At 43.5% G+C, this 18,819-nt stretch overlaps 1 protein-coding gene and 1 long non-coding RNA gene across 4 annotated transcripts in view; both read right to left on the reverse strand.

The window, feature by feature from the left end:
- Positions 1–651: 651 nt before the first annotated feature.
- The window catches only part of LOC148031205 (arginine biosynthesis protein ArgJ family), a 34,356-nt gene continuing 16,188 nt past the window's right edge, over positions 652–18,819 (reverse strand). For 2 of the 3 annotated variants that reach the window (XM_087684741.1, XM_087684744.1), the window contains 15 exons: positions 14,459–14,582; positions 8,148–8,221; positions 6,279–6,323; positions 6,138–6,188; positions 5,971–6,039; positions 5,588–5,646; positions 3,838–3,907; positions 3,663–3,743; positions 3,482–3,568; positions 3,136–3,258; positions 2,958–3,020; positions 1,845–1,922; positions 1,621–1,766; positions 1,436–1,506; positions 652–1,306 (listed from right to left, as the gene is read on the reverse strand). In XM_087684741.1, coding sequence (XP_087540867.1) covers positions 1,224–1,306; positions 1,436–1,506; positions 1,621–1,766; positions 1,845–1,922; positions 2,958–3,020; positions 3,136–3,258; positions 3,482–3,568; positions 3,663–3,743; positions 3,838–3,907; positions 5,588–5,646; positions 5,971–6,039; positions 6,138–6,188; positions 6,279–6,323; positions 8,148–8,221; positions 14,459–14,582 — 1,224 coding nt within the window. In that variant the 3' untranslated portion in view covers positions 652–1,223. The remainder of the gene's footprint in view (positions 1,307–1,435; positions 1,507–1,620; positions 1,767–1,844; positions 1,923–2,957; positions 3,021–3,135; positions 3,259–3,481; positions 3,569–3,662; positions 3,744–3,837; positions 3,908–5,587; positions 5,647–5,970; positions 6,040–6,137; positions 6,189–6,278; positions 6,324–8,147; positions 8,222–14,458; positions 14,583–18,819) is intronic. The other variant, XM_087684742.1, reaches the window with a different exon arrangement.
- Positions 4,040–5,580, reverse strand: LOC148031206 (uncharacterized). Its single transcript, XR_015691857.1, has 2 exons — positions 5,147–5,580; positions 4,040–4,906 (listed from the first exon to the last, which is right to left on the reverse strand). It is a non-coding gene; the product is annotated as an uncharacterized LOC148031206 (long non-coding RNA).

Here is an 18,819-nt window from a genome sequence, read left to right on the forward strand (position 1 = left end):
CTCTCTCTCTCTCTCTCTCTCTCTCTCTCTCTCTCTCTCTCTCTCTCTATATATATATATATATATATATATATATATATATATATATATATATATATATATATATATATATATATAGCTTAGAAGCAAATCAACTAAGCATGCACTGTTCTTGTAAATATTGACTCTTGTGGGCCGATTTGCTTCAAGCAAATCAACCCACAAGAGTCAATATTTACAAGAAACAAATCAACCCACAAGAGTCAATATTTACAAGAACAGTGCATGCATATGTCAACTGAGCATATACGTGAGCAAGAGACTCATACTATCTTTAAAGAATCAAGCTTTACCAAATAAATAGAAGTGTCTCCCACCAATGGAAACAGATCCAAGATGTAAAGTGAGCAAACAAAGATCAAAATATATAAGTGTCATAGCATCCAAGAAGGCCAAGTACATCATAAATACACTCCGGAGTATATACATCCAATATGTCTTCAACCCGCATATATATATATATATATATATATATATATATATATATAAGAGAGAGAGAGAGAGAGAGAGAGAGAGAGAAAGAGGGAGGGAGAGGGAGCCTTAATTATTAAGGCAGTCGAGACCAAGATGATGCATCACACCTTGTCATAGCCACTGGATGAAGCAGTGATAGATTACTAATTACTAAGTAGTATTATACTCTTATAGCACTAGGTTTAGCGTCTTTTCAATTTTCACACGATGTTAGAGACGCAGATTGGCTCATAGGCTAGTACTCTCTCTCTCTCCCTCTTTCTCTCTCTCATATGTCCATTTCTGGCTTACTTTCTCCTCCATTGCCCCCATTTCTCTCTTCGTTAATTGTACTAGGTTTTGGTCTTTGTGACCTACATTGCACAAAAAGATCTGATTGTTTACTTTCCCCCCAAGTATACCTCATATATTCTCGCTTACCGTCTCTTCGAGAATCCTTTGATCTTGGGGATTTTCCTCAGAATCCTCCACAACTGTCTTACTACTGCGTTTGACTGTAGGATGTCGCTCCAGAAGACCTCTATATATGAAATAGAGGTGGAACAAGTATCCCACCAAAAAAGGGGGAAAAAATGTTTGGTATAACTATGTCAATCTCTGGTTCTCATTCGAAGAACAAGTACAGAAGACCAAGCATCAAGCGGCTACAAAACTTGGGAACTTCTCCGATGTAACGGAAGCAGTTTCATCACTGCTCAAGTGAAACTTCATCAAGTTGTGTACTCTGCATTGATTTTGACATAATCATAGCTGAGATCACAGCCCCATGCTTGACTACAACCTCGTCCAGACCCTGGCCACAAATGATAACGGTTGATCACTATGAGGCACGTAGGTATTAATTCTGTATCATTAATTACATATACCTGACATTCACAATTTCATGCACGTGAGACCTGCTAACTGCAAGGTCTGCACTTACCAATGGAAATAGAGATTGTTACAATACCATGGCTCTCTCCAGCTACTCTCAGGTACTTACTGGCAGCAGCTCTGCACCTCAAGAGTGTATTTCAAACTTGGGATAACAAAATGCAGTTCATTCTGTTCTATTTCATGACATGGTGAAATCTTTAAAAAGATATCAATTAAGAGTAAATCTGTTACCGATCAAATTCTTGCGGCTGGCCTCTATCCATCAATAGAAATTCTCCCAGATGGATTTTCAGATCCTCAGGGTTAAAACTCACCCCTGAATAGCCAGCTGCACAGGCAATGCGACCCCAGTTTGGGTCCCGTCCAAACACTGCAGCCTACAAAAACCATTTTGAATTAAGGTTGATGTTTATTCATGCAAAATTCTGAATTGTTGTCAAATCAGGACTCCAAACCTTGGTAAGAGAAGACGCTGCCACAGTTCGTGCAACAGCGGCAGCAGCAGCTTCACTATCTGCACCCCTAACTTGAACCTACAATAAGCACATAAAACATAGCCGGTTGATGTTTTATTTTCAGCAGCAGAATATTTTAAGCAAGAGATGGAGCAAGCACCCAAAGCTGTACCAGGGGAGTGATCCCTTCCTTCATTCTTAACCTTTCCCTTAAGCTTACTCTCAAGCTTACTCAGCTAGAAATGGAGGCAATCTCCCCTAATCTTTACACAACAGTCTTTGCACTATTTTCTTTTTTTCATAGTGACATGGGATGGGTTTTGGGAATAGGGATGGGGACGGGGACGGGAATTGCCATTCCGTCACCAGTAGAGGGGGCTCTAAGAAGGGAACGGGATTGGGACGGTTTTGAGGATAGGTTGGAATTGGGACGGGAAGCTAGAAAATGGCCATTCCATGTCACTACGCTTTTTTTATACTCATTTGAGTGTTTGCCTTTCAAGATCAGCACTGCCTCAGTCTCTTCCTCAGCAATCATGAACTAGAGCTACCAGCAACATCAGCAGGGGTCAACAGAGTGTTGTACTTGTCTACAACTCCCGAGCCTTCTGAGATCCAAAAAACAGTATCCACACAGCACTACAGCAGAGCTGCTGCCCTCATTCCAGGACCAGATCATAGTCCAACTACTAGCTTCGAATTCAAGACAGGAATCAATCCCATCCCACTATATTTAACCTACCATTGCAGAGAACCTCCATGCCCTTGATCTCCAAAACCATATTTGAGCCCACTGTGGTCTTTGCATTCTCACATAGGTAGATAAGATTGCTTCTTATGCCCCTTTCCACAGAAATAATGTAGCCCACTTAAATGGGATATTATTGCTTCTTTATGTTCCAACATAGAACAATACATTAGTCTATTGTAGTTCTTAAAACTCTAAGCAGCGAAGACCCCCTCCCCCCCCCCAAAAAGGCCCCCAAAAACCTTCTTCCACCCCCTTTTTCTTATTCACTCTCTGCTTGGTAAATCAGCTGAAAAGTCTGTTAAAATCTTCACATAATCCTATTTGTTTTTCCTCTGTAAGAACAGACCTACAGAATTACTTGCCTCAATCAAGCAGGTCGCTCCTTCACCATCCCAAGCAATAGACTTAGCCAGCCCTTGCAATACCTGCTACAATTGAGTCTATGTTCAGTTGGATTCAAGCCCTTACCAGATGAACATGGACAGAGAGGAGATGAAACCATGTCATGAAAAAGCTCAATAAGTGAAGCAAGTACAGTACAGCATCAAGAGCCTCTTGTAGTTGCTGAGCCTCAGAACTATCAACTCTCGATATCAGGTCGCCTCCAGCAGCACCACTTGTCAAAGCCAACAAAGTGTCATTCGTGCTTGTATCACCATCAACCTTCAACCAAAAGTTGCCAGATCAGAATAATTCAGCAGCCCAGCTCATTAAGTAGACTACTGATGCACAAGCTATGTACGCCAAACAGCTATACTGTCAAATCCCGTGAGGTTACATAAAACATATCATAGCCTTGCCAGAATTGTGAAACATTGGAATAGCCAATATATATAAATCATAGAGGTTACTATGTGACTGACGCATTTGTGCAGAAATAGCTAACCGTGATTTGATTGAAGCTCCTTTTGACAGCTGTGGAAACCATTGACTGCCAAACATCTACTGCTACTGTTGCATCACAAGTTACAACCTACACAGAAAGATGGACGTTTGTATGAGACCTTGAGGTTCAATAGAGTACTTAATACTAAGCCTACTCTTGAACACACAGAAGAAAAATATACCCCAAGCATGGTTGCCATGTTTGGATGGATCATACCAGACCCTTTTGCCATCCCTCCTATCCTCACAAGTGTACCTCCAATCTTTTGAAAATCATTGCATTCAGCTGTAAGCAGACTGAGATTGAAGAACTGCCATTAAGTCCATAAAAATGAAACATCCAGTCTGTGTTCATACCACGGTCTCAACAGCAACACTTTTGCTCACAAGGTCAGTTGTTGTGATTGCAACTGCTGCTGCTTGTGCACTACAGCACAAACAATGTGAAGATTACTGTCTGGAGGAATGATAAACCTCACTCGGTCCTACTACAAAGCTGTTTTTTTTTTTTTTTCTTGGGGGGGGGGGGGGGAGGGGGGAGGAGGTATATTGAAAGCATACGCAATAATTCATTGTGTACAATCGGAGTGCATGACAAAGGTGATACAATATAATGATCAAGAAAGACGAGATGATTGAGAAGCAAAGTGAATGTGTTAATAAATAAATTATGAGACCCTTAAAAGGCTGCATATTGTCCATGCACCTAAACTGAACCGGTAACTAAGGGAAAATCCCCACACACAACAAAAGTCTAGGGTCAGCTCAAATGGGGAGCTGTCCTGAAAGCCCTGGTTTCTTACAGACAAATATGCACTTTTACATCCCTAACGAACCCCTGATCATCTATTCTAGATAGCCAAGAAATAAGAACATAAACTTAAGGGCATTAATATCGTGATTAAGCAGTCGATGGTGAAGGACAAAAGTTTAGCTTACTGGTCTAAGTACATTTCAAGAAAGACACAAAAGATATAAATTTTAAAGCAGAAAATTTGAACTCCAGGTGGGTTGAAGCAGTGTACTTTAGAATAAACAAGGAGACAATCGACTCCAGCAAGGCAAGATCGCTAAGAAGAACAATGAACATGTTTATGTAAAGATTATGAGCCTGTAAAGAGGCTATGTACATCATAAGAGGCCAAAAAAGACTGCCACTCCCAAATTCTCTCTACCAAACCTGATGTTGCTCTACCTCATTTGAACACCAGCTTGCACTACCAAACCTGATGTTGCTCTACCTCATTTGAACACCAGCTTGTGAATTGTCTTCTGACATTATGTGGCAAAATGCTTTCCCATCAAGTGACGTTTTTAATGGTGAAATACTTGGAGTAAGTCCAAAGCCAACCCTCCTCATTCCTAGGAAAGCCTTCCGGTCAATGTGTTACATCAAAGTATCAAAGCACAATTGAGAGCCACATGCCTACAAAGACAACGAGTAATGTTCTGGAAATCCCACAAAGTTAACTTTGAGCTACATTTATCTTCAGAATAGTATTGCACCTTTCAAGTTATGACTTAAATCTTGAATTTTGAACATATGATGAAATTTAGCCTTGATTTGTCCTTTCCTAATTGCATAATACTTCAATTAAAGTCTCAATTTTTCTTCAAGTTTATTCTCAATTGTCAAGATTTTGGAGACCCAAATCTTAATCTATACCTTTCCAGCTCATGCGATACTTCACAAGCCTCAACTTGCAGAACAAAATTTAAATAAGACACACATCAAAGCTGCAGAAGGACCACGCCTTGCATCAGGTCTTTGTATGGTCCATGAAAAGAGAATGCTTTTAATAAACACATCAGCCTAAAAATAACTGAAGTAAAAATACACAATAAAAGCCCTGTGAACTGCAACTGTAGAGGAAGACAGCTGGCAAACTGTGAGCTCACAGGAGAGTATCTAATACAGGCTTGCATCAGAGCTAAAGATCATCTTTCTGACAAACAATTTCAGTATTACCTAACCAGCCACAGAGCCATATATCTATGGGTGCATTAGAGATTATGCAATTGAGTTTACCTCTTGTGAACAAATCATAGATACAAGCAGATTATGGCCATTCATTTCAGTACATTACTGAACATCTCAAATACACACCTCTCAACATTGGTAGACAGGGAGGATATCAGCTGTGGAAGGGCCTCAAATAAGCAAGCCTGCACAAAGCAGTTGGATCAATCTATATTATCTGCAGAGAATGTGCAATTCACATTCCTCGATGACTGCTAATATGGGTAATGGATTGGCATCTTTGGTTGAAGGAAGATTGACAAGAGCTAAACTTTTCATGGTTACCGTGAAAAATGCAGAATGGTAATAAACATGTATTAACTTTGTTGGTTCAAGAGAAGAAAGATGTTGACAAATCATGAATACAAATAGCTAAATTCAATCTCTGCTGTGGATTCAGAAGGCTATTAAGGAAAGTGTATTTATGCTTCAACTGTTCTGTGCTTCTTCTTGTTGGATAAAATATCTACCTTCTTTATACGATGCCCAATAACTCCAGTTGATTCTACTAAAATGGATTGCAACGGCACCCCAAGAAGCTGGATAAATTGCAACTAAAAGTTTTATACTGCACTTTCCACAAAGAACACAAGAACCAGCAAAATCAAGATGGCATATTGAACAATATGAGTGGGACCTTGGCCAAAGCGTCAGCACAATCAACTGTATCTTGATAGCCAGCATCACCCTGAACCACAACACCTTTAACTCTTCCAATTCAAACTGTTTGCATTAAAATATTAACTTGGTAAAATATGTGATTCAAGACAAAACATACCGTGGCAGCATTTGCTTGTCCTGCATTGATCAGCACAGCACGGGCCTACAAAAACACAATTGTAACTAGCTCATGAATGATAAAAGTGACCTTGCTAACATTATTCTCTTTTTCTTTTTATAGAATTAAAGATGTATACACTATGTTGAAGGGTAACTAGCCTGAAAAACCTACAAGCTACAAAGGGACTCCAAAGGAAAGGGAGCAAGAACAATAAACAATAGTCCCATAATAACACAGTTAAAAGCAAGCCCGTGATAGAGAAAGGTCACATTTCTATACTCTAGAGAGCAAGTTTGCATACGTAGTACCACATATATGCTCAATATAGAAAAGGCATCAAGAGGACAAATGAAAAGAGATTCAGCTTAAAATGGAAGATGATCCGATAGCAAATATTAGTAGAGACATTTGGCAACTGTATTTCAAACATCACAGCTTTGCCACAAGCACTTGGCTGTCACAAGTTGGCCATTCCCCCAAATATGGAGACCCCCTAAAGATTAAGTTCTTGCCTAAAGATACTTCCAACACTCTACTAGTGCATTGAGATGTGCCACATCATCACATGGGCACAGTGGCTTGGGTAGCAGACAGGGGCCCTGCCATTATCCATGAGGATGTACTTAACCCATGCTCCTACAAAGGTACTCCAGTCCTGCTTCTCCTTCATATAGGAGTTTACTGCCAGCCTGCCTGCTTGGAAGGTCTGCACTGCTCATCGCAATGTAGTCATTGATCATTGGCATTTTCCGCTGGTTGATCCAAGCTGGATTTGGACCAACTTCCTTCATATCCTGCATGCCACATTGCCCTCCCTGGTGATTGACTCCTTCCCTACTTGTTTAACACTGCTTGGCATTAATGCCACCATCCCCCAAATTTTAGAGTTAATCATGTCTTAATACAGGCAATGGCCAGTATAGTTAGTTAATAAGGTCACAGGCACTTTTTTCCTTATAACAGGATCCATAGTTAGTGGCTGAATTAGTGCTGCCTGCCAGTGATCCTTGGGTGTGCCATATGTTGACTTGCAATGCTCACTATGTAGGACATATCAAGACAAGTAATAGTGAGGTTGTCAACAAGCTGCCTATACTGCATTCCATCTAGATCATGATCATGGCCAAAAGCTAATATTTTCTGATTTGGCTTTGTAAGGTGTTAGAATAGCTGAACTCTATAGAAATTGTCTTCTTCAACATACTTAGCAAGGTGGAACCGTACATAGTGTTCAGTACATATCTGGTATGTTAGGTGCATGATTTAGTGCAGTCCTAGGCTTTGGGTGCATTAATTTCATAAAGTATGTTTATGTCTAGTTCACATGTAACGTAAGTTCGGAAAAAGAGTGAACTATGGCCCATTGTACATAAATGCGTACCTAACAAAAGCTTATAGTGCATAGATATCTTAAAAATTCATATCACGACTGTAAACTGAGCTCATGAGAGAGAATTGTATCTCACCAAGAGGCTACATTATTACACACACACAAACACACAAATGAGAGCTTTTATTCAAAGAAATTGGTTACTAAGTACGAAATAATTGACACAATTGAACCATAGTGTTCCAACAGTATAGATTTTGGTTCCAAAAATGACCTATAAAATCCGATACAACTCTTCTAATACCAAAGGCCCATGTTACACAGTCAGACAAGGTAATCACACAAGCAGGGGAGGTACAATTAAATAAATGGTGACACCAATGTGTATAGAAATATCAACTGCCTTTACTGCACCTTTGTTGATCAAAAGTTAGGCCAAGAGCTTGCCACTTGATTAGACAGGGCAATGCTCATCAAATTACTTTTTATCGCACTAACAAAAAACTCCAAGAAAAATCCTCATAGATTTAACTCACTGTGGTAGAATCCTTCAGAACTTTTTTGCAGAATAGAACAGGTGCTGCTGCCATCAAATTTTTGGTAAATGTTCCTGCAAGCATTCAGCTGTCAAAAGATGTGTGAAGTACATCTCGTATGATTTTAATTAAAAAGTGTATGCTTGTCTGTTCACAGTCTATCGCTTTGCACAGGCCTAAAGAGAAAAGAGTACTTATCCATCCATATTTTTTCAGCTGACTTCTACATGATCATAATAAGGAACGCAGTATCAATTGGTCACAACAGAATATGATACCTTATATTCTAAAACACATAAGGCAATTTTCACATTTAAACAATGGGAACTGAGATGCAGGCATGCAATTGAAGCGCAAAAATATTCCCCAATTAATATGGCTAGATAGTTACTTCTTGAAAGTTAAGGAACTTGCAAGGGGATGCCAAGAAGATGAGAGCTCCTGGAGCACATATCCCCCTTTAAGGGCCGGAAAATATGACAAGTTGAAAGGCAATTCTGTCAGAGTGCAGCGGTGCGGAAGCGTAGGACTGAGAGAGAGAGAACGCAGAGAGAGGAGAGAGAAAGAGACAGTGGACGATGAAGATCTGCTGTATAAAGAATGCTGAATACAAAGATATGCAGATATATACACGGGCGCAGTGCGCTGGACTGCGTGTCTCCACCTCGACGATGCAACCTGCTGTCCACCTCGAAGTCCGCTGCGGTCTGCACTGTCTGCTGTCTGAAATCTGTGAACAGAGACAGAATCTGCGCGTCACCGGTCTGTAATCTGCGAGCAGAGAAGTGTACCAGACTGCTGAAACTGCCAGGTATAAATAGCCGAGAAACGGGGCAAAAGAGGGCGCCAGAAATAGCCAGGCGGCTGCATTAAATGCAGCCGACTGGCTGCTGCAGGTCGGACTGTCACGTGGCAGTCCGACTGCATGCAGTCCAACTGCACCAGGCCTGCCCTGCTGCCCGGATCTGCAACAGCAAAACTTAGATCAACCCTGGTGTTGAGAAGCCAAATCAAAGATCCAATCAACTGTCGATAGCGGGACGCATCCGCCAAAGGAGAAGCTGAATGGGAAGTGGCCTTCCAATCCGGATCCATAGGAGTAGATAGGGCCCGACAATCCTCCATCTCAAAAGACACCAAGAGCTCCTGTACATATCTCTGATGAGAGATAAAGAGCCCCCTCTGAGACTGATAAATCTCATGGCCTAAAAAGAAGTGGAGTAGACCCAAGTCCGTCATCTCGAACGTCCGATGTAAAGCTGAGATCAACATATAATACAAACAGCACACAACCATCCTCGGAAGTGTGAACATACAGCTGCGGATCGGCCTTGGACCGCCGATATCCCAACTGAGATTGGAGGAACGAATCAATCTTCTCGTTCCATGCACGCAGAGCCTGCTTGAGGCCATACAAGGCCTTCTTCAACCTGTAGACTTTCCCATCTGAAGAACCAAAGCCAGGAGGCTGCTCAACATAGATCTCCTCCTTCAAATCACCATTGAGGAAGGCCGACTTCACATCCAACTGATAAACAGGCCATCTCTTATGACCAGCCAAAGCAAGAACAGCTCTAATGGTCGCCATACGAGCTGTGGGGGCAAAAGTGTCATGACAGTCAATCCCTGGGCGCTGTGCAAAACCTTTAGCAACAAGGCGAGCCTTGTGCTTATCCAAAGTACCATCGCTGAGGTATTTGGTCTTGAAGACCCACTTGACTCCAATCACCTTCTTCTTCGGGGGGCGAGGCACGAGTGACCAAGTGCCATTCCTCTCTATAGCCTCCAACTCGGCTTCCATAGCTTTCTTCCATGGTGCGGACTGTAAAGCCTCCTTCACGGAGGTGGGCTCTCGATCCTGCATAACACGGGTCATCAAACAATAGTTGGAGCAAACAAGCTCCGTAGAATGTGCTTGGTGCCTCCGTGACCGCCGCGGACCATCCTGCGGTCCCCACTCCTCAGGAACCCCCTTGATCCCTGAATCACGGAGTGTGTCACGGGCCCAGCGAGGAGGAGGCCGAACCTCCCCTCGTCTTTCTCCATCAGCAGAAGACTCTGGAATATCCACCGGCGGTAACTCCTCAGAGGTGTCCGGTGGAACAGTAGACTCTGTGTCAGAAACAGAATCATAATCAAAAGGCACGGGCTCCAGTGGAACTGTCGAAGGAGCCCAACTCTCCCCTGGATCTCCAAGAACGGGATGCTCCTCACCCGTTGAAGTAGCCGGAACCTCCACAAACCGCACATCACGGCTAGTGTACACATCCCGCTTGACGGGATCATACAGTCGGTAGCCTTGGGACTGGGAGCTATAGCCAACAAATACCTGTTTTCGGGAAGCTGCTTCAAATTTATCACGGTGAGCCTTGGGGATGGGAACATAGGCATCACACCCAAAGACCCGAAAGTAAGAAACATCTGGCTTCGTCCCAAAATAAGCCTCAAATGGGGTCATTCCTTCCACGGCCGAAGTAGGGGATCGATTAAGGATGTGGACTGCAGTAGCCACAGCCTCGGCCCACAGAACCTGAGGGGTCTGTCGGTGCTCCATCATGGTGCGCGCCATCTCGATCACACTGCGGTTCTTTCGTTCAAGAATACCATTTTCTTGAGGAGTATTGGTATTGGCAAACTCCTGGTGAATTCCTTTATCTGCACAAAACCGAGCAAACTCATTAGACACAAATTCACCTCCCTTGTCGGATCGCAAGGTCTTCAACTTCCGGCCTGATCGGTTCTCCTCAAAGAGAAGCCAATCCTTGAAGTGCGAGAAAGCTTCTGACTTTAGTGCCAAAAAGTAGGCCCATGTCATCCTGCTGTAGTCATCCACGATCAGCATGAAGTACGAGCTCCCACGCAGGGACTCATTCCTCATAGGGCCACATAGATCCGTAGATACTAGCTCCATCGGTGAAGTAGACCGCCGCGAAGCTGTGTGGGGAATGGCATCCCTATGCTGCTTTCCCCGTATGCAGGAGACACATGGCTGCTGGCTCACCACTATATCCGGCAACCCTCGAACAAGCTGTCCACGTGACGCCCTCCGAAGATAGTCATAGTTCAGGTGACCAAACCGAGCATGCCATAACTCTGACTGTGACTGAGAGGTAAGAAGAAGAGTAGAGAGGGCGATGGAAGACTTCAGTTTGTAAATGCCGTTCTCCTCATATCCGGATGAGAGAACCTTCCTCGATCCACGATCAAGGACTCGCACTGTAGTACTCTCAAACTCCACCAAGAGACCAAGGGAACAAGTCTTATGAACTGAAAGGAGATGGTACCCTAATCCTGGTACATGCAAAACCTCTGAGGTATGGGTACCACCTCGTCCATCCGGAATAAGCTGCATCTTACCCCGACCTGCAACAAAAACTGAAGAGCTGTCTCCAATGAGAATCTGCCCACGCGAGGGCCGCAACTGGACAACACCATCTGATGAAGGAGTCATGTGCCATGAGACACCACTATCAACGATCCACTCTCGAGCCTGGGGAGCCGTCATCGCAGCATCAGAAGCATTCGGTGAAGCGTCCTCAATGACAGCTAGATGAAGAAATGCAACTGATGAGGGTGCAGCCACCGCTCCAGAATCCTTGGTGTTCTTCTTCTTGGTGTCCTTCGTGTCTTTGTCAGGGCAATCCTTCTTCCAATGGCCAGTCTTTCCACAAATATGGCATGTGGAGTCTTTGTCCTTGTCCTTCTCCTTGTCCTTCTTGGACTCGTTATCCCCCTTCTTCTTCTTTTGGTCCTTCCCCTTCTTCTGAGAGGCTTGACCTGTCAGCGTCTCCGACTTGGAAGCATTCTGTCCCTTTAACTGTTCCTCTTGGTCCAAGACCATAGAACCAACTCTTCCCACCGAAGAGTAGACTCTCGCCCAGAAGCAATGAGGGCAAAGTAAAATGTACCGAATCGTGGCGGCAACTGGGACAATAGTGTGATCGCCATGTCTTCGGAGGAAATCGGTTTCCCCGCATTCTGAACCTGTATCTGTAGCTGCCTTAGCTTGTTAATGTGCTCCCGTAGCGAAGAAGACTTATTTACGAACAAGGTCCGCATCTGTACCTCCAAAGAAGCCCGCTTCATTAGGGTCATCCGATTGTACATCTGATCAAGCTCCAGCCATATCTCCCGAGCCACCATCAAGTGCTCGATGTGAGCGATCACGGCTGTAGTGCATGATAGAAAGAGAAAGGATCGAATCCTGGCATTCAGTTTGTCCCAATGAGATTGGGCCTTGGCCAACTCCGCACGAGCATCGGAAGAGAGTTTGGACTCATCTCTTACCGAGGGCCGGTCAATCTCCTCCTGTACCAACTCCGCCAAATCATAGGACTCAAGAATGGCCAACATCATGACGCGCCAAACGCGGTAGTTGTCGCCGTTGAGCTTCTGATCTGTAGGAAGAGCCGGTAAGACAGGCACCTTCCAGTCCATAATCGCCTGGAACTCCAAGTCAATCTCTGTAGACATCTTCACCTGCAATGCCTTCACAAACGCAAAAGCAGCCCCCTCTGACTGGGAAAACTCAGCCTGCTAAGGCTCTTCCGCGTCCTGAACCTTCTTCACCCGCCGGAGGCGATGAAAAAGCAAAACCTGCACTTGTAGGCTGAAAACTCAAACTTCCTCCACGTCAAACAGCAGTAAACAGCAGCAAATCCACCACCTGTACTCCTTTCCTGTGCGCCCACGCTCGTTTCAGCCTTGTTCCAAGGCGCAGCCCTCCTGTCTGCCCTTAAACGCAAAAAACGCAAATTTGTGTCGCGATGGAAACTCCTCTTCAGGTTGATTCTGCGCTCAGTCAGCCCTCAAACACTGCTTTGATACCATGTCAGAGTGCAACGGTGCGGAAGCGTAGGACTGAGAGAGAGAGAACGCAGAGAGAGGAGAGAGAAAGAGACAGTGGACGATGAAGATCTGCTGTATAAAGAATGCTGAATACAAAGATATGCAGATATATACACGGGCGCAGTGCGCTGGACTGCGTGTCTCCACCTCGATGATGCAACCTGCTGTCCACCTCGAAGTCTGCTGCGGTCTGCACTGTCTGCTGTCTGAAATCTGTGAACAGGGACAGAATCTGCGCGTCACCGGTCTGTAATCTGCGAGCAGAGAAGTGTACCAGACTGCTGAAACTGCCAGGTATAAATAGCCGAGAAACGGGGCAAAAGAGGGCGCCAGAAATAGCCAGGCGGCTGCATTAAATGCAGCCGACTGGCTGCTGCAGGTCGGACTGCCACGTGGCAGTCCGACTGCACCAGGCCTGCCCTGCTGCCCGGATCTGATCTCTAACAAATTCTAGGTGCCTTGACAACCCTTTTTCAGTATTATGAGGTTTCTATTCTCCAAAATTATGGTTGCTTAAATGTGATTAGACGTTAAAGATCTATTAAGTGATCAATGCCGTGTGTGATCAAACAGCAAAAATATTCCCCAAACTTCTTAAGAGTTCAATCAGGAAACTTGCAAGGGGAAGCCAAGAAGATGATGGCTCCTGCAGCACATCCCTTTTTAAGAAACTGAAAAATGACTACGCTTCGCTCCCTCCTTTGTTGCCCACAACATTACATCACTGGTGGACTGCTGCTGCTGCACTATGGGATCCATCACAGCACTCAAAGCTGTTCTCAGTGTCTCCAATGCTACTCTCAGCTCACTTCATCCTGGGTCCTTGACACATGGCGGTTTGAGGCCCCATATTGCATCTCTTCATAGTAATTCATTCTCATTAAGCATTTTACAAACTGTGCTCATCCTGTTGTCATACATTCTGTGTTTCTCTTTGTTTGCCCTAGCATTCCTTTATGACACTCCCAAAGCTACTACATTTCACACCAACCACCTTGAAATCCACATCAAGCACAATTCCAACCTCTCCGTTTCAGAATAAGGCGCATCCCAATCCATTCTTGTAGATATGTGCATCCTTGTATGAATGAGCAACAAACATAACATGTATCACATATGATTAACTTCTAGTAGGTGTGCAAGCCTTTTATGCTTTGAAAAACACACACAACTAGAAAGAGGCCAAGGCATTATGAGGACCTCAAGGGTCCATTGAAGCTTACAATAGCACCTACACAAATCATAGTTAAGATACTATCTTAGAATGGGTGCATGACTTAAATCTTACCCAAAAACAAGAAGTACCAATTCACAATAAGGCCTTAGCATCTTATTACCAACCAAAGTGAGACCCGATACATGTAAGGACCAAGGCATATACCAAGAATTACAAAGTGCATACAAAAGAAACTAAACAATACAAAATAACAAAATTGAAAATTTTTGAATTGCCAAAATGTTACCTGCAACAACAGCATCCACATCACAAACTACTAGAGCAAGATCAGGCTTGTTTCCCAGAGCTCGAAGCCCACCATACACTCCAGATGCCTTAAATCCTTTTGCAGCTGTGACTCCTCCTGGTATCTAGAAACTCCAACAATAAATCTCTCTCTCTCTCTCTCTCTCTCTCTCTCTCTCTCTCTCTCTCTCATGTGCACATAACCATTTCTAAAATTAAAAAATAATCAGATGTACAAGAGGTGAAACCAGCCTTCTTTCCTTCGAAAGAGTGGTAAATATGTGATTAACACTTAATTACAGCAAGGACCAAATTCACATAAAATGAAATACACACTTTACCACTTAATCTTAGACAGCGAGACAATAGTCACCAAGGCAAGAATCGAAAAAATTAAACCTTCAACCTAGTTAGAACCAGTAAATACCTGCAATGTTAGTCTAGAACTAAAATACAAAACCCAACATGAAAGAATCAAGAAAGAAATCTAAATGCTAGATGTTTTATATTGAGATGCTTTGGATGTTGTGCTAAATGAAAAAGGGAGCTAAGTGAGTGATAGATGCAGCAGAAGTGAATGAAAGGTAGGTAGCTAGGTATGCAACAAAAAACTCAAAAAGTAAAAGTATGGCTAAGCTTAAAGGAAATGGAGTCTAACTGGCCTAAGGTTCCTAAGGATGACCTGGAACTTCTAAGAGACTAGCCTAGTGGGAGTGTAATGATTGAACTTGTCAGAGATGCCATAAGGCACTAAAGGGGAGATCCAAGTCCACCACACCAGTGACCAGCCACCACCAATGAACACAGATATGAGGGTGTGGAGAAGTTGTGCTACCCCCCTAGGGAAGACCCCCTCTCAACTACCTTGGAGTGATACTACCACTACCAATAGGGGTTGGGTTTAGTTTGGGAATGGATATTGGATTCAACTTTGGTGTGGTAGAATACCCTTAGCTATATAGATGGTGTGATTTTGGGTGTAAGTCTAATACGCTTGGCCTTTGATTGATAATTATCATCAACATGGTTGGGTTTCTGGTAATATATGCAAAACCATTGCAATGTCACGCAATTTATTCTATCTTTCAAAAGCTAAAACTCAAAATTAATAACCCCTACTTATTTTAACATTTCTTTCCTATTGAATTCCCATGAAGCTATAAGCTCTTCATCAAATAATAAAACTATTTTACTTAGTTTCTTATTTATGTATTAATAAATGATTATTATTAATCTACAGAACATGGCTTTCTATGGTGTGTGATGGCATGTTGACTAGGTTCACAACCATATTCGTAACTCCCATGCTCCTTGCTCTAGAATATCATCTCATCACCTTCAAAATTTGACAAACTTTGACGGACTTGATCAAGAGTCTCAAATGGCTATAGTGTTCCTCTCGCGACATGGGAATCTTGCGAAGAGAAGAGGCACTATTTGACATACATAATTGGGTGGAGTTATCGTGAACCGAAGGAGTACGCCTTTGGGTTGTTGATGATGAGCTCCTCTTGCTCCTCTTCTTCTCACTCTTTGTCTCCTTCTTTCACTCACTTCCTTCCTTCTCCTCTTACCTTTCCTTGCCTCTTCACCTCTTCTCTTCTCTTCTCCCACACAAAAAGACCAAAGGAAAGAATAACACACTTGCAAAGATGGGAAAGGTGCATAATACACGGGTGCCATTCCTGGCGCAAAAGGACTAGGGTGCAAAAGGGTGCACCTCTGAGTGTCTAGTGATGGCCTACCAAATGTGCATCAAAGACAACATGAGCTAAGACATGATAACCTATTGTGGGCCTAAAGTAAGTGTCTAGATCAAACGTAGATGAATCTAAATGTAAACTGAAAGTAGGAAGGAATGACATGAAGTGTGAAGGTGAATGGGAAGCATCAAACTAGAAAGATTAGTAGATGAAGTGTTGTCCTCCAAATCAAGACCAGAATGCCTCAACAAAGCTTCCATTGAAGGAGTAACCTATGAGAACATTAGGAAATTCAAAGATGGAGTGGTTTGAGCCATCATGAATCAGCACATGACATATAGTGTAATCAAGAACAATGCAAGCAATCCATGATAGCATCGGGTAACTCTTTAAAAGAGCACCAACTTTGATAGTATGTGGAGATATGCTAGGGTTTTTTTTTTTTTAACACTCAATGTATGACCACAACTAAAACACAAAGAACTCAAACACAACTGCAGTCTGAGTTGAGATGAAGCTAAAAGTGGAAGGGCAGCAAGCTGGAAACCAAAACACAGCAACCTCTAGGGCTGGAGCTGGTAAACACAGCAATGTAACCGCCCGTGATGATGGTAGTTGATCATCTCGGAGGTTGTAGGAAGCTGGGCGATAGCTATACACAGGTGCAAAGAGAATATCTACATATGTCTCCACCTCAAAGATCTCAGTCTCTGTCAGCCCTAAGGGCTGTCTCCACAGTCCGTAGCCTGAAATCTGTGAAAACAACTGATATAGATTGTTGAAATCGAGGCCTATAAATAGGCTAGGAAAAACCCGAAAAATAATGCAGGTCATGCAGCGGACTGCAGCAGTCCAACTGCCTACCACGTGTCACCTGCGGCTGGCCGACCTGCCACATGTCATCTGCCCTACTGCCTGCGCTCCTGCCACATGGACTGCCTGCTGAAAACTGCACCTGCCTGTCCAAGGAATGTCACCCTCTAACACCCCCTCTCAGATCCTAGACACGGCAGAAGGCTAAGGGATCTGGATTGTTATCGAAGGAAAGCCTAAGGAAGCGCCTTGGTAAACAAGTCTGCAAGATTGTCCTCTGTCTTGCAATAGACCAGGGAAATGGTCTCATCTAGAATCTTCTCCCGAATGAAATCGTACTGGACCTCAATATGCTTCGTCCAAGCATGAAACACAGGATTCTTGGCCAAGGTAATGCAACTCTCATTGTCGCACTGTAGAACAGTAGGACCTATCTACGGGCAGCCTAGCTCCTCCAAAAGATTGTGAAGCCACATAATCTCACATCTAGTAGAAGACGCCGCCTGATACTCCGCCTTAGTCGAAGAGAGGGCAACTGTAGGTTGCTTCTTGCTGCTCCATGAAACAGCACTAGCACCCAAGGTAAAACAATAACCTGTCGTGGACCTCCGATGATCCACATCACCAACCCACTCTGAATCACTCTAACCTATAAGTACCAAGTCCGTTGCAGTTGTAACAATAAGATAATAGATCCCAAAATGAGGAGTCCCCCATAGGAACCACAAAATCCTTGAAGTAGCTTGCCAATGCACCATCTTGGGTTCACTCATGAACATGGCCAGCACACCTACAGCATAACATAAGTCAACACGGGTATTAAGAAGCCATATCAAGGAACCAACCAACTGCTTGTAATGGGTAGCATCCGCCAAAGGAGAATCGGAATGAGCAATAGCCTTCCAATTCGGGTCTATAAGAGTCGTAAGAGACTTGCAACCCTCCATCTCACACGTAGCCAAGAGCTCCTGTACATACTGCTGCTGGGAAAGAAAGATCCCCCTCGGAATCTGATAGATCTCATGACCTAGAAAAAAGTAAAGAAGTCCCATATCCATCATCTCAATCTTCTCATAAAGTGCTAACTTTGTCTGCTCAACCATCTTAGTATGGTCACCTATCACAATCAAGTCGTCCACATAAAGGACAAACAACACACAACCTCCACCTAAGGTGTGTACATACAACTAAGGGTTGGCTTTGGAACACTGATACCCTAATTTCTCCTAGAGGAACAAGTCAATCTTTTCATTCCAAAGCAGAAGGAGCCTGCTTAAGGCCGTAGAGAGCCTTCCACAACATGTATACCTTACCATCAGAATAACCGAAGCCTGGAGGCTGCTCAACATAGATCTCCTCCTTCAACTCTCCATTCAAGAAGGTAGGCTTCACATCTAGTTGATAGACCGGCCATGTCCTATGGCTAGCCAAGGCAAGAACTACGCGAATAGTGGCCATCCGAGCTATAAGAGCAAAAGTATCATGAAAGTCAATGCCTGACGTTGTGCAAAACCTTTAGCAACAAGGCAAGCCTTGTGCTTATCCAATGTGCCATCTTTCAACAAAAGAGACTTCTTATGAGACGTCTGTGCATGTTTGCCATAAACACAATGATCACAATGCTCAAAATCAGCATAACGAAGACAAGGCAAGTAATCTAAACGAGAAAGCACTTTCATTCTAGTTTGACTCATGTGTCCCAATTGGCCATGCCACAAAGAAACACTTGGCTGCTCGGTCACAACAACAACATAGTCACGCACACTAGATACATGGAGAGGATACAAGGTATCACTTTTACAACCTCTAGCAATCACTCTAGATCCCTTACAGATCTTCCATTTTC

Source organism: Lygodium microphyllum, chromosome 9 (genome assembly GCF_053477565.2).
Source record: "Lygodium microphyllum isolate KBCC chromosome 9, Lygodium_microphyllum_v1.1.10, whole genome shotgun sequence".
NCBI lineage: Eukaryota > Viridiplantae > Streptophyta > Polypodiopsida > Schizaeales > Lygodiaceae > Lygodium > Lygodium microphyllum.